The sequence below is a fragment of the Vigna radiata genome, chromosome 6 (genome assembly GCF_000741045.1).
Source record: "Vigna radiata var. radiata cultivar VC1973A chromosome 6, Vradiata_ver6, whole genome shotgun sequence".
NCBI lineage: Eukaryota > Viridiplantae > Streptophyta > Magnoliopsida > Fabales > Fabaceae > Vigna > Vigna radiata.
Window position 1 is genome coordinate 5350851 of NC_028356.1, and position 26633 is coordinate 5377483.

Sequence of the window (26633 nt, forward strand, 5' to 3'; positions counted from 1 at the left end):
AAAACACACTCAAACAATACGGTTTTTTTTCTTATATAACATAGTTTTATTTTTAATTTACAGAGATAACATACTGTAGTTAATATTTACAAAGGCCATCACCAACTAGTAAAGTTTATAAATATAAGAATGAGAGATCTGATAGCCAATTATATAGTGAAAAAGACAAAGTTTCAAATATCACATAAAAACTTAATTAAAGAAATAAAGTCTAACGACATAAAAAAGGTATACCTTTGTTCTAGGAAAATAAAATTATGATAAAATTAAAGCAATATATATATATATATATAATAAAAATATTAAATATTTTAGAATCATTATATTTTATTAAACAATCTGATTAAGATTCGATTAATTGTCACAATAAATAGAATTAAAGCGATATATATATATATATATATATATATATATATATATATATATATATATATATGGGTTAAATATGTTTTTAGTCCTTATACTTTGGGGCGATTTTGGTTTTAGTCCCTCTCTCAAACTAAAGTACAATTTAGTCCTTCAACTTTAGAAAACTTTGGTTTTAGTCCTTTTTACCAAATTTTTTTAATTTTATTTGTTGTTTGAAGCACGTTTCATTATAGCATTTGGATTGTTTACACTGTTTGACACATTTTTGCTTCAATGTTAATTGAGAAACACGTTTGAAACAAAAAAATAAAGTTAAAAAAATTTTGTAAAAAGGACTAAAACCAAAGTTTTTTAAAGTTGAAGGACTAAATTGTACCTTAGTTTGAAAGAGGGACTAAAACCAAAATCGACCCAAAGTATAGGGACTAAAAACATATTTAATCCTATATATATTAACTTTTTATTTCTCAAATGTTTACGAAGAAAGTTGAATTTATAATCTCTCATCATTCTTTCCAACTTTTATCACTAAATTATTTTAACAATTCAAACCAGTGGGAGATCATTTGGTATACTGACTCAGATTTTATAAGATGCCAAGATAGTTTGAGATCCATTTCAGGTTATATTTTCATGCTAGTTAGTGATATAGTTTCTTAGCACAGTGTCAAGAAAACTCTTATGAATTTATCGAGTGTGAATGCAGAATTTGTAGAAGGCTATCAAATCAGGAAATAAGGTTAAGAAATTTACTCACAGGATTATGCATTACGGAAGGAATTGAAAAATCACTTAAGTTATACTATAACAACAAATCAGTCGTATTATATTCTAACAACAATAAGAGCTTGAGCAAGTCAAAGCACATTAACATCAAGTTCTTGGTTGTTAAAGAAAAGGTACAAAGTGGACAGTTTTTCATAGAACACTTAAGGACAAACTCCATGATAGTATATCCTCTTACTAAGTAACTTTCGTCCAAGGTTTTTCATGAGCATGTTGCTCATATGGGTGTTTTAGAGTTTTAGAAATCTTTGGTTTAGTAGGAGTTAGTCGTTTTTATGTATTATGTGTTCTATATTTGATTTTATGTATGCATACATCGTCTTTTAGATATATTTCGCTTTATATATATATATATATATATATATATATATATATATATATATATATATATTATATTTCGTATATTAAGGTTAATATTATATCAATCTTATTGAGATAAAATAATAACTAGTTAAAAGTAGACATGTATAAGTCATCTTCACGTAATTTTCATGCTACACATTTCATGACGAGTTCATATTTGGTTTTGTAAGCATTTCTGATTATTAACCGGTTTAGTTTCAATTGATGTGAAGAAAACTACTTTGATTTTATATGTGGATGTAATCAATGAACAAGATCTTTTGAATATACTCAAGATATGCAATGATAATTTTATGTTCATAAAGTTTAATACTTTATAAAGGATATATACATATTTGTGACCAATGAAAGATTGTTATCATAGGTGTAAAAATCATAAATAATATTCTAATTTAATGAGAGTTCAAATTAAAAATATTGAAAATTAATTAAGTAATTAACAAAAGTTTGATAAATAAGTTATAGTTTCCATTTATCAACACATGAATTATTTTGTTTCTTTTTTCTTCATCCCATTAGAAGATAAAATAATATTTCTTTTTTATTTCTTTTCATCTCCATTAAGGAATAAAGAAGAAAACTAATGTGCTCAACAATTGAAAGATCATATATCATTATTATCAATTCAGATACACTTTCGCATACTACTTTTAATATAATTGAATATATTTTGTTATATGATAGAGTTTGATTGTTCTATTTTGGTTCATAACTCCAACTTACCACGCTTATATATATATATATAAAAAAAAAAAGACACGGAATAGATATACATATTACACAAAATTAATACTATGTACCTATATTTTACAAATATTTACAAACTAAAGTTAAGAATTCATGTCACCTATACTCAACTTTGTCAGAATGATGTTTTACGGTGACAACTCTCTTCTTAACCATTCCAGCAAAAACCACAGGGAGGATTTTGAAGGGAGTGTTTCAAATAGTGTATTTAAGATAGAGGTCGATGGAAAAATTTTAGATTTGCTTTCATTATTCACCAAAACATTGAATCCAGAATTTGGCTTGATCAGTTGATTCACCATTTCATCCACAATCTGCTAAATCCTAGTCATCAATTTGGAATTTGATAAGTGTTTGAGGGAATTTCAGATGGTTTTTAATTTTATGCATTGAACGTAACTTGTTTTAGTATGTTGAAGTAAAGTCTTACCTTGGAATAATTTATGTTGAAAAATTTTCTGTAGAAAAAGCTAATATGGTCATATCAATAAACCTGTTTTTATTGCATGATCCTATTAGTCCTAAGTCAAAAACCTAATCTTAAAAGACACTGCTTCAGGAGTTATACGACCATATTCATTTCTTTTTCTGTGATGTGAAAGGGAATTGTACTGGATGACCTGGTCGACCGGCCGAACCGGAAAGGCCAAACCCAGTTTCATGTCACATCAATATTAAGAAACCGGATTAGCCAGACGGCTAGACAACCACAACGTCAAAATCTAAAATCGGACGGTAGATAAAAAGATTAAATATTAATATGGTTAATTAAGATAAGTTGCGATTATTAAGAATAGACATAGATTGGACCATGGTTAAGGAATCGCTAAATATGATCCATGATGAGAGCCTATATACAGCAAACACTGTTGACAAGTATGGAGTTCCATTCTGAACATTTATTACACCATTAACATTGCCTCTTACTGACTTAAGTGTCAAAGTGTTTGTGACATATTTCCGACCGGACGGTCACAAATTGCAAAAACACGAATTATACTGAAAAAAGATGGAAAATGAAACCCAATAAACACAGTGATAATGTCGCGGTTTCTGATGGATGGGATTTCGGATTTATGACATTCGGAGACAATTTTTGTGCTGATACTATTCTTTTAACAGCAGAATGGCCATTTAAAGCATCAATGAATTATCTACCACAAAGACCTTGCGTATGTACTTGAACTGCCATCTTAATTGCATATGCTTAGCACCATCCACTCTCTGTAAAGGATGCAGAGCAGGTTTAAATCCCCACTTTATCAGAGCTTGGTTAATAGTGAAAAAATGTGTATTAAAAATTAAGATTATTATGCTTCCCATGTGGGTCAATAAAAACTTTACAACTTGTTGTTTCGTGCTTCATTCATGGGTCTCGTTGTGGGATTGCAGTATAAAATCTGCAGATATGCCACAGAAGAATTGAAAATTTCTCTGGGACTGTTCATTTATCGCAGCTTCATATATATTCAGATGTTATGTATCTCTATTTTCCTTCTTTCATCAATTTCTTTCTCTCTCTTTTCCTATACACTTTATATTTGTGAAAGATCATTAAGTAGTCCAAAAACAGTACTATTTATGGTAATACTGACATGAAGTAAAATCAAGTATAATAAATTCTTTCTTGTTAATATAAGCATTTATTGAGATAACGAAGAGATAGTAATTTTACAATACCTAAAATATTTTCCATATTTGCAGTGTACCATTTGCTCTTTCCTTAATTTTAAAGCTCAAAATCCCCTTTTTTGTGCAGAAAGCATTGGAACACTATGATCTTACAGATTAGCTATTTGTGTTTCCTTCCATATGTAGCACCATACCATAATAGATGTACTTCTATATGTGAAAGTTTAATTTTCCTTTTTCGGAATAAGTATCAATCTTTGGAACTATATTTGATTATGAGAACTTAAAAGTTTAACCAAAAAGAGCAGGTAAACTCATGCACTTTTTTAACTAGGTATTCATGATTCAGTTCATGTAATAAACGTGACAATTCATTCTAAAATTTAATAAATCCATGACAAGTTACAGAATAATTAAACAATGCAATGTTCTTCTCTCACGTTATAGCAGAAAGATGCTCGAAAAAAAGGAACAAAAATTGCAGAGTAAAAAATTACGAAACGGACGCAGAGCAGAGCAGATCAAAATCGAATCTGAAACGACTCACGGAGCGGCGTGTTGCGTCACGATTTGTCAGGGGTGACGTTGGCGGCGGAGTGGTGGTTCTGGAAAGCGGCGGAGAAAGTGGAGTTGAGATCGGAGTAGAGAGAGAGGACTTTGGAGATGTTGCCGTTGAGCTCCTGAATGAGGGACACGTTCTTGACCATGTTGTGGCGGAGCCTCGTTTGTTGATTCTCGTTCACCTCTTCGATCAGGCGGCGGTTGCGGTCCAACATCGACTGCACCTCGCGGAGGCTCTCATCGACCGCCGCCCACACCACGGGGTCGCCATCGACACCGTCGTATTCGGTGGCGGGGGAACGACGGGAGGAGTCGCTGTTCATCGGGGATTCGGTGGTGGATTAAAAGGCGGTCATGGGTACCAAAAGAGCAAAAATATATAATTATTTTATTTTTCTGTCGGTTTAAATATACGTTATATTATTTGTGCTGAACTATTTTTATTTTCTGTGAAAAATACTTTTTATATTTGACTCTGTGTTTAGTATAATATCTTTATTTTTTTATTTTAATATGAATAATATTTTATTCATTTGAGTTTCCATAGGAGGAAAGATAACTAGGATTGGGCAAAAGATGTCTTCATGGATATTAGATAAACATTTTAGTGAAATATTTGATGTTTTTCTCTTTTGACTTTTGCCTTTCTCGTTAATTGTTTTTGGCATTTAACTAATTCAAATTAAATAAAAACAATTTTTTCTAACAAATTCTAATATGCATTTCTATTAATGTAGCTAAATTTTAGATGTGTTCATTAGGATGTGTGATTTTTGTCATATAGAAAAACGTTAACACATCTGTAGAAGTGATGATAATAATTTTATTAGTAAGGAGATGGATTGACAACTTATGTATGATAAATATAGAAAAAATATAATAATATTTAAAATATTAAAATACATCGTTTAACATTAATCAAGATAGCATAAAAAAAATTATATTTCAAACATATAAATTTTAGTTGAAGATTAGATGTATACATTTGAAGGAGAGGAAGTGAATATATTTAAAAAATAAAATAGAAAGGAAAAGTTGAGATTGTTAAAAGAGATGGAGAGATGAAGGTGATAGGATTCAAGATCAAATTTGTAAAAAAATATTAATGATTTAATAAATGTGGTGAATAAAAAAAATATTTTAACAAATCAAATTACTAAATTACAATTTTACTCTTAAGATTAAAATAGATATAAAACAAAATGTAATTATTATTTTTTTTTATTACCATATTACTTTGTTAATTGATGTTTGATATATTATTACATTTTTTTATTAATTTCTCAACTTGGTTTTTTATCATAATAATTAATATATCTTTTATTATATATCAATACATATTATAAAAAGAAAATACAGATATATTACTCTTCAATAATTTACATTGTATAACTAGCGTTTGCATCTAATAAAATAAAAAGTAAAAATTTTATTATATGTCAATACTTAGAGATAAAATATATATATATATATATATATATATATATATATATATATATATATATATATATATTGTAATATCTTTTAGAATTTTTCTAATTAGAGGAAATAGATATGTAATTTTTTACTTTATTTTATTTTTTCTAGTTTTTTTAGTTTTTCTATTATCTTTTTTAGGAGAGCTAGATTATTATAAATAGAGAGTATGTGAATGTATTTTTTATCATTGAGAATAATAATAAGTCTTTTTTTCAACTTGGTGTCAGAGCTCCTGATCTTAGGGGCTAGATTCCACTGCAACAAGCCGCACCGCCATAACTGTCCGACCACCGCCATTGCCACCGTTGCCAGTTGGGGTCATTGATAGGGTAGAAAGGTGCGCCTAACACCGGTGATCACAACTTCGGAAGTCGCTCCATGAGAGGAGCCGCCACACGTCGCCACCGTTGCCGGCGCGCGGTGAGACCCACTCGCCGGCGTCGCCACAGATAGGATCGTTGGAGCCCCTGAGTCCATTCCTAGGGTCGGTGACGACTCGTTTGGACTGTATTCGAGCAGATCTGAGTTTTAAGTTTTGCTCTTTTTGTCTCCGTGAGACCCACTCGCTATCGCCACCATAGAAGAGTCTCTGGAGCCTTTGAGTATGTTCCTAGGGTTGGTGACGACCCGTTTGGCCTTTATTTTAGTATATCTAAGTTTGAAGTTTTTGCTCTTTTTTTCTTGAGTACGGGATGTATGAAGAAAAAAAAAGTATTCATTTGGGGGTACCTAATGACTTACCAAATATAGGAAGTACCTCTTGGTTGGATGGTCAAAATTACTTACAATGGAGCCAATTTATTCTAAGGATTCTCAAGAGTCGTTCAAAACTTGATGACATACATGGAGGAGGACCAGGACCAGACGATAAGAATTTTTCAATTTGGGACAAGGAAGATTCATTAATTATGACTTGGATGTGGCAACCCATGACTCTTGAGATAAGAAAAAATTATATGTTTCATTCTTCTGCAAAAGAAATATGGGATGATTTATAAAGTACTTTTTCTTTTGCAGAAGAATGAAACATCTAATTTTTTTCTTATCAGGAGTCATGGATTGCCACATCCAAGTCATAATTAATTAATCTTCCTTGTTCTAAATTGAAAAATTCTTGTCGTGTAGTCTTGGTCTTCCTCCATGTATGTGATCAAGTTTTGAACGACTATTAAGAATCCTTAGAATAAATTGGCTCCATTATAAGTAATTTTGACAATCCAACCAAGAATTAAAATATATATATAGGGGTTTGCTAATTTACTTACGCCTGTTTTTCAGTTGGTACATTTTAGCAATGTGTACCGGGTTTCAGTAGACAAAAATACCCTTATATCATGAATTATATTGTTTTAAGGTTAAGGATATTTTAATAATTTTCATTCTCAAAATTAAAAAAATAAAAAAAGAAACCCCATAACCCTTACTCACCTCTCGCATTCCTCTCAACCCTTTCTCTCTCATCTCTTCCACTCCAACCTTTTCTCTTTCATCCCTACTCTAGTCCCAATTGAAAAAAATCAGAAACACTTGCCTTATTTTAATAATTTTCATTCTCAGAACTAAAAAAAAACCCAAACTCTTACTCACCTCCTTCATTTCTCTCTACCCTTTCTCATTCATCTCTCTCACTCAAACATTTTCTCTATCATCTCTACACCAGCTCCAACTAAAAAAACACTCATTATTAAATAAAATGGTTAGAGAAAAAAAAAATACTTATAAATAAAAAAATTAAAGCACCTATTGTTTTCTTTATATAATTTTAAATAAAATTTCAAGATTTAGAATTTTTATTGTTTGATTTTATCGTTGAGAATTTTATTGTATTTTGATTTGTTTTTTCTTAAGTAAAGGAAAACAAGTTAATGAATTTCTACCAAAAAAAATTAAATGGCCACGAAGCAATGTTACGTAGTAGTCTCAGAATGTAAAGGAAGGATGCTCATAAGTTTTGGTGCAAGTTGTGCCCGTCGGCTGTAATATATATAGTGAAGATAATAAAATTAAAGAGATTTTGAATGAACTTTTTTCGGTGAATATGTCAATGACTCAACTCTTTACAAAAGTAAATTATTTAATAATGAGTGTCTTTTTAGTTGGGACTAGTGCAGAGATGACAGGAAAAATGTTTGAGTGAGAGAGATGAAGGAGAAAGGGTTGAGAGGAATGAAGGAGGTGAGTAAGGGTTTAGGGTTTCTTTTTTTGTTTTGAGAATGAAAATTATTAAAATAAGACAAGTGTTTCAGATTTTTTTTCAATTGGGGCTAGAGTAGGGATAACAGAGAAAAAGTTTGAATGAAAGAGATGAAAAGAAAAGGTTAAGAGGAATGAAAGAGATGGGTAATGATTTGGGAGTTTCTTTTTTTATTTTTTTTATTTTGAGAATGAAAATTATTAAAATACCCTTAACCTTAAAACTTAGAATTCATTATATATAAGGGTATTTTTGTCTACTGAAATCCGGTACACATTGCTAAAATGTACCAACTGAAAAACAGGCGTACGCAAGTTAGCAAACCCCATATATATACCCCATATATATATATATATATATATATATATATATATATATATATATATATATATATATATATATATATCTTTTCAATAATTTAGATTGTATAGCAGATATTTCAATTTACTAAAAAAATAAGTAAATAGTAAAACCGAAGAAGAAAACTACATATATTTAAATGAATTTTTTATTTATTAATTTAAAAAAATTATTTGATCCTCCAAACAAAAATTAATTTTATACTAAAAATTTAATAATAAAAAACAAGAATTTATTTATGTCTATCATATATATAAACTTTAACCTACTGACCATTTATTCACAAGTTAATATATATATATATATATATATATATATATATATATATATATATATATATATATATATATACCAAAAATATAATACCCAAATTAATATTAAGGATAAAAAAGATAAGATTTACCCATTTGTGACCATTCTCTCTCTGGTAAAAATAGTTTAAAATACAATGAAGTTGCTTCTGTTAAACAAGATAAAGAAAAAATATATAAACATTATGGATAAAAATGTAAAACTGATGGTGATGTTTCTTCTTTCTGATCTATTCAAAACGAGGGGATGAAAATCTTGGAATCTCTTGAATTCATCCTTTCAGATTAGCTCAATTCCTTTGAAGTAAACATTTAAGTCATTTTCAAATTTCATCTTCACAAACCATACGTCATCTCTAAAATGAAAATACTTATATATTCAATTATATATGTTAGGTAAAAAAAAGTATAAATATCATTTCATTTTTTAAATTCATTTTACTTTTTTTTTTAACTAATGGTATATTATTTTGTTCACTATATTTTAATTTCTATAATATAAAAAAGTGAAGAAATAAAAGAAAAATATGTATAATGACTTAATCATAGTTTTAAGTAAAATGTGAAGTTCAGCTTTATTATCTAGTATTTGTAAGAAATTTTTTATATAAAAAAGTAAATAAGGAAGTTTAAAGTTAGAACAAAATAAAAAAAATTAAGATGAATTTTAAAAGTTATAAATAAAAAAATTAAATCGTTTTATTATTTTATTATTTAAAAGATTTAATTTTCTAAATTTAAAATCATTATCTTTCTATGTTTTTACTAAATATTTTTTTGTGGATGTGCTTCCTTATTTTTAGAATTTGTAGAATAAGAAATAATATATTTATAGAATAAAAAATAATACACTTTGTCACAACATTATTTTTAATTTCAGAATTTGTCAGATCAATCAGTCCTAAACAGAATCATCACGAGATCACTGAAAACCATTGTAAGAGAAAAGTGGATTTAAAACTTTTCATCGCGAACAGAGAGAACCTTAAAATTATGAGTTCTATCATTTCTTCCGTGATAACCTCGTATCCATGCGTCGCCTACATCTCCCTCCTCGCGCAACCACTGTGAGAACCACCATTGTCCAAAAATTACAAAAAAAAAAACTCAATCACAAATCTTTCACCAACATACCATGAAAAGCAACATTACCGCACAAAATCCCTACCCCTGATTTCCACTATAACAATATCTTTTTTTTTTCCTAACCATTGTATCTAATTTAATAATGTCACTTCTTAAATTAAACCTTCAATTCCATATTATTTAAATCCCAATTCCACATAATAAAAACATGGACATGAGCATATTTATTTTGCACCACGTTAATAAGTTTTGAAGTTGTTTCTTATCACTTAACAAAATAACTTAATTGTTACTAATTTACAAAATTTAAAACTCAATTAAAACCCTTTTAAATAAAAAGATCAAATAAATATTTCTCAATAAGGACCATCCCACTATTTAAGCCTAAAATGAATTAACAGATTATGAATTGCAAAGAATAAATTTACAAGAACATATGTATGGATTGGATACATATGTTGTAAGAATTGAGTTGAGTTTTTATTTTTTTTTTCTTTGTCAAGTCACGTGGATAATAGTTTTAACAAAAAAAAAAATTATCATTTATCTGTTGGAAGAATGTCACTCAAATATTTAAAAGTCACTTAAACCATATGCTTATAACAAATGAGATGGATGTTATCTCTCATATAAGAAAAATATGCTTAGATGGTACCTTACTCAAACAACCTTTATGTTTAACAACATTTATTTATAATCTAACACGTATTTCAATTGTTTAATTTTTATTTTTAGAATATATAGTGCATGAAAATAGTAAATGTTATAATGTTATTTTATTCATTATATTTTCTTCAATTGTGATTTATTTATGATATGTTGTGAAAACTAGTAATTTTATACTATTATGGTAAATTATAATATAAAAAATTAAGAAATTTGATAAAATGCTCATATTATTAATATCCTAACTATAATGTATCTTACTTTTACACTTATAAAAAACTTTTAGATAATAATACAACATAGAGTTTTCTTAAAAAATATTTTGATATAATATAGGTGTTATTGTTTTATTAAATTAACAAATAAATAATAAATTAGTAAAAAAAATACAAGTATGTTATATTAAAATGTTATTAAAAAATTATGTACCAAAATAATTTTTTTTCCATAACTTTTATAATCATGTCAAAGAAAGACCATTAGTAGAATAAATTAATAGTAGTAAACATGATTTAACTTGTAACTAAAACTATACCATTTCTTTCCTATAATGAATCATTGGTTAAAACTTAAAATTAGAAGAATTACAAGGACAAAAAACAGTTACATCTTCCTTAATTAACTATTTATTCTTAAACAAATGCATGCATATTTTAATTAATAAAATAATTGGATAATTTGACTACGTGAACGTTTGGTGTGGAAGGAAAAGTCTTAGCAAATTGATGGTTCCTTCTCTCTCACAATCATCTACATGCGATATCTTTTTATGTATTATATATACTTTTTACCAAATCTTTGGCCCTTCGTCAACACGCATTTAGTAAAATATGACTATGTCTTATCTCATACTCTCATTTTTCTAGAAACTAATTCACATTTTGAAAATAATATGATAATACTTTCCTAAAAAAAATATTTTATCAAGTAAGGAATTCAGTTTTAAAAATAAAATAAAATGTGGAGTTCAAATTATTATTAAAAGTTGAACAAATTGGTAGTGCCTAATGTATTAATTTATTTTATATATCATATTTTGAATTATACTTCCATTAGAAATGGTAGACTGTTAAAGAATAGTGAGAATTGAGAAAGATACGAAAGAAGAATATGAGTAGTAGAAAAAAAAAATCCAAAATAACTTAGAGATGTTTAAATATTTCATTTAGAAATGGAAAAGGATATATATTTTAAAAGAACTTATTTCAAGTTAATAATTTTTACAGGATAAACTTGCTAATGTGATAACAAATATTCAACCTGCACTTTAAAATAGCCTGCTTCTTTCATAGGTTTTTTAAACTTTTTTTTTTTTTAAATACGGAAACAAAAAAAATAGATATAAGACAATGGTAAATATTAATTCAAAATCCAATTGAAAAGTTATAATTTATGAATATAATATATATATATATATATATATATATATATATATATATATTCTAATTATTTGTTTCCTAATTAACCATTGTGAGTATATTTATTTTCTAAACTAACCATCTTCCTTTACAAAAAGTTAAATCTATTATTTACTCAAATTCTATAAATTTACTCTTATAAAAGAAATTAGAGTAATATACTCCGGTGTTAGCATGCTTAATTTTAAGAGAATTATCAGCATGCTTAATTTTAAAAGAATGAAAATTGCAACATAATAAATGATGGAGATACATACTATATAAACTAAATTTACTTTTTTAATAAAATTATTTTGTTGTAATTTCATAAATACTTAGAAAAACTAAAAAAAATGTTTTAAACTGTACGGAGGTAGAAAACAAAATTAATTAATTATACCTATGTGGCTGGTAAAGACAAAACAGAGCATGTGATCACGTGCGTTTGATCTTCGAGTTCTACCATGCACTCGCCCGTTAGCATATAAATATCGAAAACTGAAATTACCACAACCAGAGCCAATACGTAAGATCTCAAATCAGGGGACACGTGCCAAAATCTCAACAAAGATTCATTTTCAACACGATTCGTGGTTCATACAGAATCACCCTCCCAAAGCCCCCACTTAAAAGAACATTGAAACGAAGAAAATAGAGTTTTGTGGTGAGAGAAAAAGATAGAAAGTCTTAATTTTTGTGCGTTTAAAGTTCTAAGCATTTTTTGCCGTTTCTCTTTTTTAAGGTTTTTCCTTCATTTTTTCTTGTGAATTGCTTCTATGCTTTGTGCATAATAAACACAATAGTTTTGAAGAACACAACACGAGAGAGTATTCGAATCAGAAAGAAAGTTAAGTAATCAAGAAGATGGGTTTTCCAAAGGAAGAGAAATCCAAAAGGGTATTGAGAGGTGTGAAGATTGTGTTCTTCATGATCACCATGGTTTTCTCACTTCTTATTTTCTCTGCCCCAGTTCTATTCGCCATTGTTGATGCACTTGTTCCTTCAGTTCTATTCTCAGCCTTTTCTTCCTCTTCTCTCTTCTCCCATTTTCAGAACTACCATTTCGGATACTCTCTCATTGACATACCCCTTCTATCTATAGCACGATCACTTCTCATTTTATGTAAGTACTAAATCTTCCATTTCCAAATACCCTTTTGAATTTTAAGCTTCATCAAACTTTTCTAAACTGGTTTTAGTACTACTTTCTAATTAAAATTGAATCTTTCTTTCGTACTGATACTTGCAGTTTAGTTTAAAAGAACAGTTTTTGGATAAAGTATTTCTGATTATAATCAGAGAAAAGACACCAAAGCTGTCAAATGCAAGATTCCGATTGATTCCTCTGTGTTGGGATTGGTGGGTGGTGGGTTTTGTGTAGGTGTTTATAGTTTTTGCGATGGACCAAAGCTTTCACGTGGGCCTTATCTGGGACTGACCATGTTATGCTCAGTGATGTCTCTGATGTTTGTCTGCTTCAAAGTTATTTGCTTGTTTGGCTACGACACGAGTGTTGGAGAAACAGAATTACTAAGGTACAACAGAGGCTTCCAAATAACTCTCATCGTGTGGTCGTGTTGTTTGGCAGTGGTACATGTGGTTGTTGCCTACAGAACAAGTTGCAGAGAAAGGAAGAAGCTTCTGGTTTACAAAATTGACATTGAAGGTGTAAGAGCTTGTTCTTCTTCCTACTTTGTTTCGTTACATGATAAAACAGAAAAAGAAAAAGATGATATTTGCTTGTTTTCTTGTAAATGATTGACCTACTTGTGCATCACATGATTTTATTGATGAAAATTTCAAAATGGCTTCCTTTCTTTATTGATTGAGTTCAATTATTTTCTAAAAAGTGGAGTGTAAATTTTGATCCATAAAAATGTTATGTGATAATATACACTTTAATATGGTTTAATTAAATACTTTATAACATATCTTATCCTCCACCCATTATATTATGGATCATTATCATTTCATAACTCAACTTTATATTTTTCTTCATCAAAATTAATGAACATTTTTCTTTCTGTTTTAGTGGTACTTGGATGGTGGTAGGTCAAAATCACAGTTCATTCCTTGAACATGATATTTTAGATGAAAATTTTGTATACATGTTTACAATTTTTTATAGAAGTCACTTCTATAAATACAAATATTAGAGATGGACATGAATATAATCCAATCCACACTTTTAAAAACAAAGTATTCTTAAGTTTATAAATTAGTTTGTTATAGTTTTAAAATTGATATATTTTAAAAAAATCAAGTTTAAATTTAAAATAATATTAAAGTATTATATATTTTCTATTAATAAACATTAGAATCAGAATTTGTTGAGTTATTTCATATTTATTAAAATGGGAAATTATTAATAATTTAAAAAATAAATAAATTCTTAATATTTTGTCTATGCTTTCTTGGAATTAATTAATTATATTTTTAAAAAATATAATCCCAAAATCCAAATGTAATCTATATGATTAGATCGAAATTAAATCTAAATTCATATATTTTTTAAAGGAATTCTTATGGAAAGAAAATTCAAATAATTATATTGGATTAAAATATATATTTTTTAAAATAAAATAGTTTGAATGTTTATAAATTGACTTTAAATCATAAATAATTTAAATTTAACAAATGTTTTTAATAACATTTTCTAGGGATGAGTCTTCATATTTCATAAAATATGCAAATAATTAATATTCTAAAAAATAAACTAGTTTTTATATTTGATATTGGTACACGTTATATTTAATACAATAATATAAACAAGTATACAACATTAATATGTATGTTTCCTAACAACAAGATAATTTAGTTAGGTTGATCCAACAACTTTTGTTTAGTTTTATATAAAGAAAAAAAAATATGAAGATATTTTGAAATTCAGAATAAAACGAGAGAAATTTAAAATAATTTTAAATAGAAAATATAAGAAATAGAAATTTGATTTTTTTTATATAAAAGTCAAATTTCCTTTTATTTTTTGTTCATTGTTTGACTAAATATTATATTAGATTTCTTATTTTCAAAATTTACCTTTAAAGAATTTTGTTTCAATTTCCCTTATGTGATGATTGATGCTACTTATGAGAAGTCTTTTTGTTTTGTAAGTGTAATTTAAGTAAGGATGAATATTTTATCCATAATTTTTTGTCTGACGGGTGTGGTTGCTATTAAAACAGTAGGCTTATAATATTAAAACAGTAGGCTTATAATTAATTTTTAAGTCTTTTTGTAAATTGAGATAATATAATAGAAAATTATTATTTTTAATTTTTGTAATTGAGTATTCATAGTTGTATAATTTTAATTAAGTGTTTCTATTAATATTTTTTGACGTGCATGTAATTTTATATATTATTTTATTTGTAAAATTTTACAATTAATATAAAATAATATTGTTGTTAATTTAAAATGAATAATAACATTGTCAATGTCACGTGTAACGATTAATGAATTGTCATAATTCATCATCTTAATGTAAATGATGACGGTCTCATTATTATCAAGTGTACTGTTAATAAAATAATTTGTTATTTTATATTAACTATAATATTATTTCATATTAGTCAATGAAATCTTAAATTTTTTTAACACGTTCAAACAACAAAGAAAAAGAAAAAAAAAATGTATTTATTGTACTCATTTTTTAAAGAATGCAAATTTCAGCTTCAAAGTGAGCACAAATAACTTGTTCTAATTATTGTTTTAATTGATGTCTTTTTTCTTAAAACTAAAATGTGACATATAATTAAAAAATATTAAATTGAATCGTACAAATATTTCTTGAGGTTTTGTTGAATTAAATGGACATCTCAATTTATTTCAAATTTTACACATACCTCCCCTTTGTTTTGAAAACCTTATATTGTCATTTTTTTTACATAAACTCATACTACTCTTTAAATTTTAAAAGTATTACAGATAATCCTTTTTTACATTGGTTGAAAAGTTATTGTAAAGATAATATAAATAAGAGATGTAAATGCGATTTAAAAAATAATAAAGAGGTAAATGCATTGGAATATATATCTTTTTGAAATTAAGAGATTCTGAAAATGTGAGAATAGTGACGTTTATAGACCTTCACAAGAAGCTGTACTTTGCAGATAAATTGATTAACATGAAGATAACAAACATGTTGTCATATTCTTATTCAAAAAGAAGATAAATTCTTGGGTGAACTAAAACTCCAAGTATCAGAAATCTCAGTTATCAAACTCATTTCATTTCCATCATCCCCTGAAATGGGAGAATTTTAACTAAATAGAGTTTGAAAGCCAACAACGCACAAAGAAAAGAGTAACAGAAACCATATGATCCAAATCAAAAATTTGGTCGATGTCACAAGTTGCCAGCCAAAAGGAGAAGAGGAGACCATATACTTGTCATCAAGAACTGCCTTGATCTCATCATGAAACAATGTTGGTGTGGCTGGAATTTTGAGCATACAAGAAAAGGCTCGGAAACCTGCGAAGACTGCTGCTGATTACAACATGTGAGGCCCAAAGGTAACTGTCCAGATTGCATATAAGAACAATTCTGGTATGTGTCATGTGACATATACTTGGGGCACATTAGAATCGGTTGAACAACCTGCAGAAATAGATGGTGAAAACATAAGGCTTTTGATCAGGAGGCCTTCTAATAGGTTCCTTCATAAAGAAGCAAATCTTCCAAATGTGCAAATGAATAATATTAATGTGATTACGTCAGAAGGTTAGTCCAATAAAGAGACAAAAATCTGAGTTCTCCATCATGCTACTAAGAACTAAATAAAACAAACATTATTTAACATAATGTTTAGTCCTAATGCAATGCATGGCACGCTCACATCAAAATTTTGGACATATTGAACATTACTAAAAGGTTTATTTACTGCAGCATGAAGGAAACTCATCCAACTTGAAAACAGTAGAAGTGGTTAGCAAATAATGTAGCTAAATCTTAAAGAGTAGAATATACTGTAAAATCAACAAACAATGACAGAAGATCAATGCTTTTTTAACTCTCACCCTCTGTTTTCCATATTCCGAGAAATTGAATGAGACTGAAGGAAACTAAAAACTAATGTGTATACATTCAAGAACGAGCAGTTTTACATATACATCTTCGATGATGCAATGTATGAAAGACTCTTTCTGGTGAAACAACTAGCAGAATTCTAGTATGTGAACTTAGCAACATACAAAACTAAGTTGTAATAACATGCCTTCTCTCCTACATGACTCCTAAGCAAATAACCTAAATTGTGATTGATAATCTCACTTAGATAATCAACTCAGGAAAATGGCAAAAAGAGTCACAGGTGTGCCATACAAGGATAGGGGTTTCAGTTGTTGCTTCTCCATAGATATTTTCCTTCATGGACTGCAATACAAGACTAATGGGTAACTCCCAAGAGATGTATACACTTAACACAATTTTCCTCTCTTTTAATGTGTATGTGTAAGTTGTTTACATGAGCTTAACCGTCAGCTGTGCGGTAAATAATTGCCATTACTTAAACATAGATACTGTGGAAAGACTGAAAAAGGATTAAACTACTATAACAAACATTCCTTTTTGGCTTACTACACAGAGATACCTCGCACTTACATAGCAGTAACTTAGAACATTATTGAACATAAAATAAACAAAACATGTTACTTGACCTTGTACTTGGCAATCTGTTCGCTGACCTCCCTTATGTCACCTTTGGTGAAAATTAATGCCACATTCCCCTGATTAAGGAAACAACCTTAAACATTAATACTGTCTTCAAAATTTAATGAAATTGCTTTACTTTTACTATTATTATCAAAATTATTTTCTGGTACAAGAGACACCAAAACAAGTAAAGTTACCACAAGAAGGGGGACAAGGTTAAGGAAGGCCTTGTTGCCAGTCTTCTGAGCGTCCAAGATGATAGAGCGTTTCATCAAGGAGTTCTTTCCCATCACCACAACTGAATCAGCATGGAGTCCCCTCCGTATCCCCTGAAGCTGGTTTGAACCCACATTGTCAGATGAAACCACCAGTACCTGACTATACTCTCTCAGAAGCTTCAACATCTTTGCATCATAAGCTGCCTTTGCCAGTTTTCCGGCCATTGTTGTTGATCACTATAGCTATAAAAAACGAGAGGGCTTACTATAAGTTGTCAAAAATTTCATCGCATAGTGGTTGGTTATTAGCAGCGTCACTATTTAGCCAAGGACAACAAGGTACTTCTAAAAATCGTAATTGGCAATGTAAAAATTTATACTAGCACTGTAACAAAAATTGAACTCGTAAGAAATCACTGTAGGGCATTGCTAGCGTTCTTCAAAATAGAAAACATAACTAAAGAAGTTCAGAAAAATGGAAGATATGACAATACATGCAAAGCCGAGTCCAGAAAGCACTGATATTGATATATTAAAAGAGTAGAGAATCCAAATTTTACGGTACAAAAAAACAGTAGAGAATCCAAATTCTACAAAGTCAACTTGATGGTTTACAATTCACTGAAACACTATGTCTGGCAAGTAAGAATAAAGATCAAATTCATTGCAAAGTATTGACTGGAGGATATAATAACCTGAAACATAGTATGAAATCATGCATCAACTACTATGAAACCAATAGTTCTCTCCATCAATTTGTCTTTATTACCTCAAAAAGGCCAATGGTCGTTGATGTAGCTGATAATTTTTTGAGAAAAAATGAATCTTTAACCATAAGCAAGAAAGCAGCTAACACCACTAAGTGTGTTATATAATCAAATACTAATCTTAATATTGCCTCATATCTGGTAATCTATCGCAAACATGATCACTCATGGAAAAGTACTCATAACCATTAAATTGGAGTGCCGCATTGTATTCCAGAACCTGATTCGATAGATAATATTCTTTATTGCGGAGATTAAAGCAATGGGATACTTCCATTGTCAAAGAACTGACAAACTTACAACAGGATTGACCATTTTCCCTTCGCTGAAGGCTAGAAAATTGTAAACTCCGCTCACAATCAAATATAAAAGCTAAAAATCATTCCATAAATTTGAATCAATTTATAAATAAACTCTTAATCTCAATTGAAGAATTTCTAATTTAATTTGAAGCACAAAATACCAATACTTCGATGGCAGTTATCTTTTACGGCTCTACCCCATTTTTTTTTTATCTGGGTGTCAATAATTGTTGAGCAAAGTACACACTTCAAACACATTGAACAATTCGTAGAACCAAGTGATTTTAAGACAGATTGGAATTCGCAGTGATAAAGGAACTCGGATCAAATATCAGACACACAATACTATACTTAACAAGTGAAAAAACCCTTCCAAAATTTCAATTTGTTAAGTGATAAATACAGGGACAAGTTACATGTACCGTTTGTTGTTTCAGCAAAACCAATCCCTCTAAATTGTGATAAAAGGTATGATCCAAAAACAAAATACGGTGTTTGAAATTTTAATTAATTAGACTGGTTTTGTATAAACAACAAAAACCGGTGCACATGTTTGATAGAAAAATAAGGCGAAACTATATATATGTTGGTATGAAAGTTTATTTCAATTCATTATTTTTGGCCACCAGTAGTCGTCGCAGCTAAATCAACAGTAGCAACAAACCTGTTGACGAGCGAAGTCCAGCAACCGCGATAGAAGATCGAAGTCGCGGTGGCAACGGAGATTCAGCGGCGGAGCTAACACCAGCACGTCAATGGGAGTCTATCACGATGCGACGACACAGACCGCGCGACTACACTACGGTGGTTGTATCCTTCCGCACAATGCAATTGCATTGCTAGGATTCTTTCCGAACGTTGTCTATTTTTTCTCAGGGCACTCATATTTTTTTTTCTCTAGATTGGCCCAATCTACCATTTGGTAGTAACAGTTGTCACTACTTCATGCACCCCATTTTGCTTCTTCTTGCACCCCCATAAAAATTTTAATCTCTATTCGACCCCTCATTTAAATAATATTTAAAACTCTAACTATTTAATTTTTATTCTTCCATGTCACACCTCTCCCATTCCAAATCACCATCACCAACCAGTCTCTAAACGTCACCTCCTCGTATCCAAATCAACATTTTTCCTTTTTTTTTATATTGCATTAAATTAAACCCTTAATATATATTTTCGAAATTATTTTTTTTTAATTTTAAAATGACTATTTCATAAAGTATTTTTGAATTTAAAAATATATTTTAGACTAAGAAATACATTCCAGACTAAGAAATACATGGAAAAATACAAAAAAGAAGTTCTGAAATAGGTGTTTTAGAAGTTATTTTCAGATCATGAAATTTATTCTGAAACACTTGTTCCATAAATTTAATTTTTGCATTTTAAATTAGATGTTTCGAAAGATATTTTCCAATCATTTTGGAATACAAAAAATCATTTTCAAAATATATTTCTAGATTAAAAAATAACTTTTGAAATATTTAATCCAAAATACAAAAAGATATTTGGGGAACGAGTATTCTGAAAAATATTTTCGAATTCAAAAATACATTCCAAAGACACTTATTCTTAAAAAATTTCTAATGTTTATTGACTATTTTAAAAGATATTTTTTCATTCTTAAACATCTTTCGAAATATTCAGCTCAAAAAATATTAAAAATAAGGAGGAGTGAGAAATTTTTTTATATTTTTAATGTGAGATAATTTGGGGAGTTCAACGTTTACAAGGGTGACGGAAGAAAAACACGGAGGTGCATAAATAAGCACCCAACAAGAGTAATTATTTTATGATAACTTTTTGCATTAAAAATATTTTGACCTTTTTTTATTTTTGTGTTTCTCTATTTTTTTATGTTATAGTAAATGAAGGATCATCTACACTTAAGTTAATATTTTCCCATTCTCATGTATCAAATTATCTTCACAAAAATACTGTTGATATAACTTTTTATGAAATAAATGGACACTCACCATTTGAGCTATTAAATTTAATAGTAATTTATTATGCTACAAGTGAAAGATTTTTTGTAGGGATAATGAAGATTTAAGATGGATGATATAATATACAGAGGTGGATTTAGCTTAAGTGTTATATTAGGGTGATGAGGGTTTTGAACTTACACAAACATCCCTCCCTAAGGTCTACAGAGACATTCCTTCCTTTCTATAACCCCTAAAAATAAATCATATAACATATTATTGCTTAATACAATGAACATTGAACTAATCTACAATCTCTGATTCTTCTTCTTTGCCCTTCCATGTTTGATTACTTGGTCTGGACTCCTCTCTTCGCTTCACTATGATAGGATACCTCTTCTGCGTCCTTGTGGTTGGGAAAAACACCAACTTGTCTTCTTCTGCAGGAAACCAACTGCATAAAAGGAAAAGGAAAATGTTTTTTTAATATTTTTTAACATTTTTTTTACAATTATGTAATTTATCCGTTTCAAATACATCGACCAATACAAATAAACAGACTAATAAAACAGTGACACTTAATCTATTGTCAAAAAGTTATTAAGATATCGGGGTCAAAAAGGAAATAACATTACTCTTACATTTCGGGATATGTTTAAAGTAAGGATAATGATACTTTGATAATATTTTTTTGACAACGTTTTTATACTATATACGTATCATTCTGTGATTGGTCATCGTTGATGTTTATGATTATTATTATTGATTGTAGAATAATTTTGGACCAATAACAGAATGACACGTAGGTGATGTTAAAATGTTGTCAAAGTATCATTAATTATCCAATAAGTAAGGAAATCAATAACAAAAAACACAAAAAATATATATGTAATATTTAAAACTAGGACCATGATATTTTAACAACTTTTTTTAATAACTTTTTAACAATAGACTATATCACTATTTAATTAGTCCATATATTTAAAACGAACCCATCACAAATTATCACATTGGGAAAAAAACATTTTCCTTATGACTAATGTCTGCTTTATCCCGGTTTACAAACATAAAAAAAGACATTATTTGACGTTGTAATAGGTGACAATGTCACAGTGTAAAAAACCACTTTAAAGTCTACTAATAGTGTTGATACTTTGGTTTGGTGCAGTACCTGTAACGGGTGACAGTACGGTGAAGAAAGACAGAGAGCACCACTCTGGCAAGCTCATAACCAGGGCAAAGACGTGGTCCTCCTCCAAAAGGGGTATATACATTCCCAGGGCTTGTTGCTTCTGAGTTACTCTGCATTTTTATACGTAACTAAGCAACTGATACGAAGGGTGATTCAACATAGAGCAATGAAGTATGAGATATATATAAAGAGAGACCTGCCATCTCCATGGATTGAAGGTGCGCGCATCTTTGTAGTGATCGGGGTTTAGATGTACAGCACGAAATGAAGCAAATACCCTCCATCCCTTTGGAATAGTGTAACCTAAGGGAAGAATTAAATTGTGATATGATATCTAATTTGTCTGTAATTATAACTGGTAATTATAATTAGTGGTTAGTAGCTGATACCTTTAATGTTTATGTCTGTCATTGCTCTTCTAAATATCCCACCAATAATGTTTGCAACCCTCAAAGTCTCATTCACAACCTATACACAAGATTAACGAGTATAATAATGAAAAAGTTGATAGAACCTGTTTGTGCATTTTGTATCTGTGATTACTTTTTTATGCAGCTGAATTAGAGTTCAAGAATTCTTACACATTGAGTAAACGCCATTGACTTGTAATCTGTCCACTCCAGTGGTTCTTCTGGGTGACTCTTTTTGGCTCTGATCTGGTCATGCTCTTCCTGCCAAAACAACACAGAGAACTCCCCCGTCAAACCCTCCATTTGGGTGTACTTGTACTTCGTAATAGTTGCAGAAGCGATGCAACAATCAGTTAAGTAATTAATCACATGATCTTCTTTTAGTTTTATGTACGGTCTGATGCTATTAATTGAAGTTGTGCAGAAGCAAAAGAAAGTTATGCTGTGGTATAACAGTGGGACCTAATAAGCGAAACCATCATCTTTCACTTAATAGGGACCATTTCATCATAATTATCCTCGAAATCATCATAACACAATTTAATTTCTTATAGCATGTGAGGAGACCAGAGACATTACTCTGCAACAAAACGCAAAGTGACGCGTATGACCCTTATGTGACAGTCCGGTCAAAGTGTGATCACTGTTGAGATTATTTTTCTCTGAATTTTTGCGATGACAAATTGACAATAGGCAGCAAAAACTACGAAGCGTGCAGTTCGGGTCTAATAATTTTGTCCGTCCGTTCCAAGGGTTTGACTAGAGGTGTAGATAGATACATAGATAGATACCCCTTTAACTTTGACCGTGTCTCAACATAGCTTCTGTAATAAGCTGATTAATTTCTATAATAACGTCGTTAAGCGATAAAAACATTTTTTAAGGTTGTCACATATCGAGAACATCAATACAAGACTGCTGACAATTTTAAAGACAGACCTACTTATTCATATCAACTTTGAGTAACGAGAAAGTTTACGAATCAATTTTTATGTGAGTTTAAAAAAGATTACATTCATGATTGTTCTGTGGAAGCAATGCATGAGTTACAAGTTTCAACCGTATTGTTAGGATTTAATATTTAATTTAATATTTGATATCCTTCTTTTTAGGTTTGAAGATTTTGTTTGTTATTATTTCTATTTGCTATTATTCTGTGTATATAGCTGATAGATTAAATAGAATTATAATTAATTCTGTTATAATCTTGATGTATAAATATTTGTATCTGCATTATGCAGAATTAAGATAATACACACAGATTATTCTTTTCTTCTCTGTTTCTCTTATCAGTATGATTCTCATTATTTAAGTTGGTATCAGAGCTCTTCAATTGAAGAGTTCTGTTGTGCCTCTGATATTCTCTTTCTTGATTTCTTGTGTTTTTTTTTACCAAGCCAACTCATGGCTACCATTGATCAAAATAGCCCTTACTATTTACATCCCGGAGAAAACCCCTCAACAGCGTTGGTTTCTCCTCTTTTGGATTCAACCAATTACAATTCATGGAGTCGGAGTATGCTCACTGCTTTGAGTGCAAAGAATAAATCAGAATTTGTGGATCAAACCCTGTCTAAGCCATCCACGACCGATGACCTATATCCTGCATGGAAAAGATGCAATAACATGGTAGTCTCATGGTTGGTGCATTCGGTTTCGCCTTCAATTCGTCAAAGCATATTATGGATGAATCAAGCTGATGATATTTGGAAGGATTTGAAGTCCAGATATTCTCAAGGTGATTTACTGAGAATAGCAGAACTGCAACAAGAAGCTGCATCAATAAAACAAGGTGACACATCTATTTCGGAGTATTTTTCTAAGCTTCGTGTAATCTGGGATGAATTGGAATGTTATAGACCGAATCTGTCTTGCACATGCATACCAGCGTGTTCGTGTAAGGCACTCACTGAAAGCATTGAAAGGAAGCAGCAGGATCAGATTATGCAGTTTTTAGGTGGATTAAATGATCAATATAATGCTGTAAGAACGAATATTTTAATGATGGATCCTCTTCCTCCTATTTCTAAGGTTTTTTCTTATGCTGTTCAGCAAGAAAGACAATGTACTAACCTTACCATGAGTAATATGAGTATGATAAATGCAGCCACAACAAATGCCAGTAACAAGGTGTCTTGCACATTTTGTGGAAAAGATTATCACACAGCCGAAAATTGTTACAAAAAGAATGGTTATCCATCATGATCTTCAAACAACAGAGGAGGAATAAGAGCAGGACGAGGTTATTCATCAAATAGGGGAGGCTTTGGCGGAAGATCAAATTCAGGTTCATACAACTCCAAGGTTTGCACTTTTTGCAATATCACTGGACACACTATTGATGAATGCTTTAAGAAGCATGGCTACCCTCCTGGACATAAATTGCATAGACCTGTTATGGTGAACAATGCTGCTACAAGTAATACTGAAGGACCCATTGATCACACCCAAGTATCTGAATCGAATGTGCCACAAATCACTCCTCAGCAATATCAACATTTGATAGATCTGCTGCANCANCAAACACAATTGGGATCNTCTACAACTACTTCCCGTATAAATCAAATTGGTACAACCTTTTCTCCAAATACTTCTTTTATAGGTAATGTGCTACCAATTTCTCATGTTACAAACCATGTCACGTGGATTATAGATTCCGGAGCTAGTGATCATGTATCTTCTTCCTTGAATCTGTATTCATCCTATAAAGCTATTGATCCCATTACGGTAAANTTACCAAACGGACAGCAAACCATAGCTTCATATTCCGGAACAGTGCAGATTAACGATTCTCTGTCTATTTCTAACGTCCTATATCTTCCACAATTTAATTTTAATCTTATATCTGTTTCCAAGCTTACCACAGCCCATAATTGTCAACTAATATTTCTTGACAATCAATGTTTTATACAGGACAAACACAGCAAGAGGATGATTGGTATAGTTGATGCTCAAGATGGATTGTATACACTCAAGACCTCTGTTAGCTCCATCAACACCACAATTTGTAATAAGGAAGCTATTGATATTTGGCATTATAGATTAGGCCACCCCTCCCATGATAGGTTACATGTAATGCAACAATTATATCCTGTGATCAATTTTGATCACTCTTTTATATGTACTCCTTGTCATATGGCTAAACAAAGAAAACCTTCTTTTCCTATTAGTACTTCTCATGCTTCTTCTATTTTTTCCTTACTACATGTTGATATTTGGGGCCCTTGTGCTGCTACTTCCATTCATGGTCATAAATATTTTTTAACCATTGTTGATGATTTTTCTAGATATGTTTGGGTGTTTCCTTTAATCTCAAAAGCTGAAACGCAGTCACATTTACAATCCTTCATTACCTATGCTGAAAGACAGTTTAAAACCAAGGTCTTAACCATTAGATCTGACAATGGAACTGAGTTTATTATGGCCGAATTTTATAAAAATACTGGAATTGTTCATCAAACAACTTGTGTGGAAACCCCCCAGCAAAATGGTTTAGTTGAGAGAAAACACCAACACTTATTAAATGTTACCCGCTCCCTCCTTTTTCAAGCACACTTACCAAACATNTTTTGGTCTTATGCTCTTATTCATGCCTCTACCCTCATAAATTGCCTTCCCACTCCTCTCCNAAATAACCATTCTCCACACCAAAAATTATACAGTTCTCCTTTTGATATTACCACTCTTAAAGTTTTTGGCTGCCTTTGCTTTGTCAACACCTTGTCAAACAATAGACATAAACTTGATCCAAGAGCCTTACCCGCTATTTTCCTTGGCTATAAACCGCACAAAAAAGGCTTCATCACCTTCAACATCAAAACCAGGGCCATTGAGATTTCTAGAAATGTTGTCTTTCATGAAAGTTGTTTTCCCTACCACAATGAGTCATACACCACTCCTAATTCCCACCTTGTCACCCACCCACCTTTGCTCTATATTGACCAATGTCTGCCCACATCTCATACAGATACTTCACATCCTTCTCCACCCAGCTCACCTCCCACCCTACCTACTCCTGACATTAGAAGATCCACCCGACAGAGAAACAGACCTTCAAGACTATCTGATTTTGAAACGTCTTATGCATCAACTATTACCTCTCATTCTTCAGGTATCAAGCATCCTCTTGCTTCTGTCATTTCATATAAGAAACTTGCAGCACCTTATTACCGTTTTATTATGCAAATTTCTACTAACATTGAGCCTAGATCTT

General features: G+C 30.1%; 4 protein-coding genes across 5 annotated transcripts in view; 1 reads left to right on the forward strand and 3 right to left on the reverse strand.

The window, feature by feature from the left end:
* Positions 1-4250: 4250 nt before the first annotated feature.
* Positions 4251-4849, reverse strand: LOC106764608 (protein EARLY FLOWERING 4). The gene has a single exon (XM_014648890.2). The coding sequence runs from the start codon at positions 4779-4781 to the stop codon at positions 4461-4463; it is 321 nt and encodes a 106-aa protein (XP_014504376.1). The 5' UTR covers positions 4782-4849; the 3' UTR covers positions 4251-4460.
* Positions 4850-12634: 7785 nt separating this feature from the next.
* Positions 12635-13727, forward strand: LOC106764475. Of its 2 annotated transcripts, none has more exons than XR_001375918.2 (2): positions 12635-13074; positions 13201-13727. XR_001375918.2 is itself a non-coding variant. In XM_014648757.2 (2 exons), exons 1-2 carry the CDS (start codon positions 12816-12818, stop codon positions 13707-13709), a joined length of 636 nt encoding a protein of 211 aa, XP_014504243.1. In that variant the 5' UTR covers positions 12635-12815; the 3' UTR covers positions 13710-13727. The 2 variants fall into 2 exon arrangements, 1 of the variants encoding a protein (XP_014504243.1); XM_014648757.2 differs by having other exon boundaries at positions 13333-13727.
* A 2345-nt stretch (positions 13728-16072) lies between these two features.
* On the reverse strand, positions 16073-19787 carry LOC106763999 (60S acidic ribosomal protein P0-like). The gene is made up of 4 exons (XM_014648192.2): positions 19555-19787; positions 17801-18064; positions 17609-17677; positions 16073-16550 (listed from the first exon to the last, which is right to left on the reverse strand). Exons 2-4 carry the CDS (start codon positions 18044-18046, stop codon positions 16299-16301), a joined length of 567 nt encoding a protein of 188 aa, XP_014503678.1. The 5' UTR covers positions 18047-18064; positions 19555-19787; the 3' UTR covers positions 16073-16298.
* A 1187-nt stretch (positions 19788-20974) lies between these two features.
* Positions 20975-26633, reverse strand: part of LOC106763863 (cytochrome P450 90A1) — a 10843-nt gene continuing 5184 nt past the window's right edge. The window contains exons 4-8 of the mRNA XM_014648027.2: positions 22592-22681; positions 22400-22478; positions 22207-22313; positions 21990-22120; positions 20975-21272 (exon numbers count right to left, since the gene is read on the reverse strand). Coding sequence (XP_014503513.1) covers positions 21122-21272; positions 21990-22120; positions 22207-22313; positions 22400-22478; positions 22592-22681 — 558 coding nt within the window. The 3' untranslated portion in view covers positions 20975-21121. The remainder of the gene's footprint in view (positions 21273-21989; positions 22121-22206; positions 22314-22399; positions 22479-22591; positions 22682-26633) is intronic.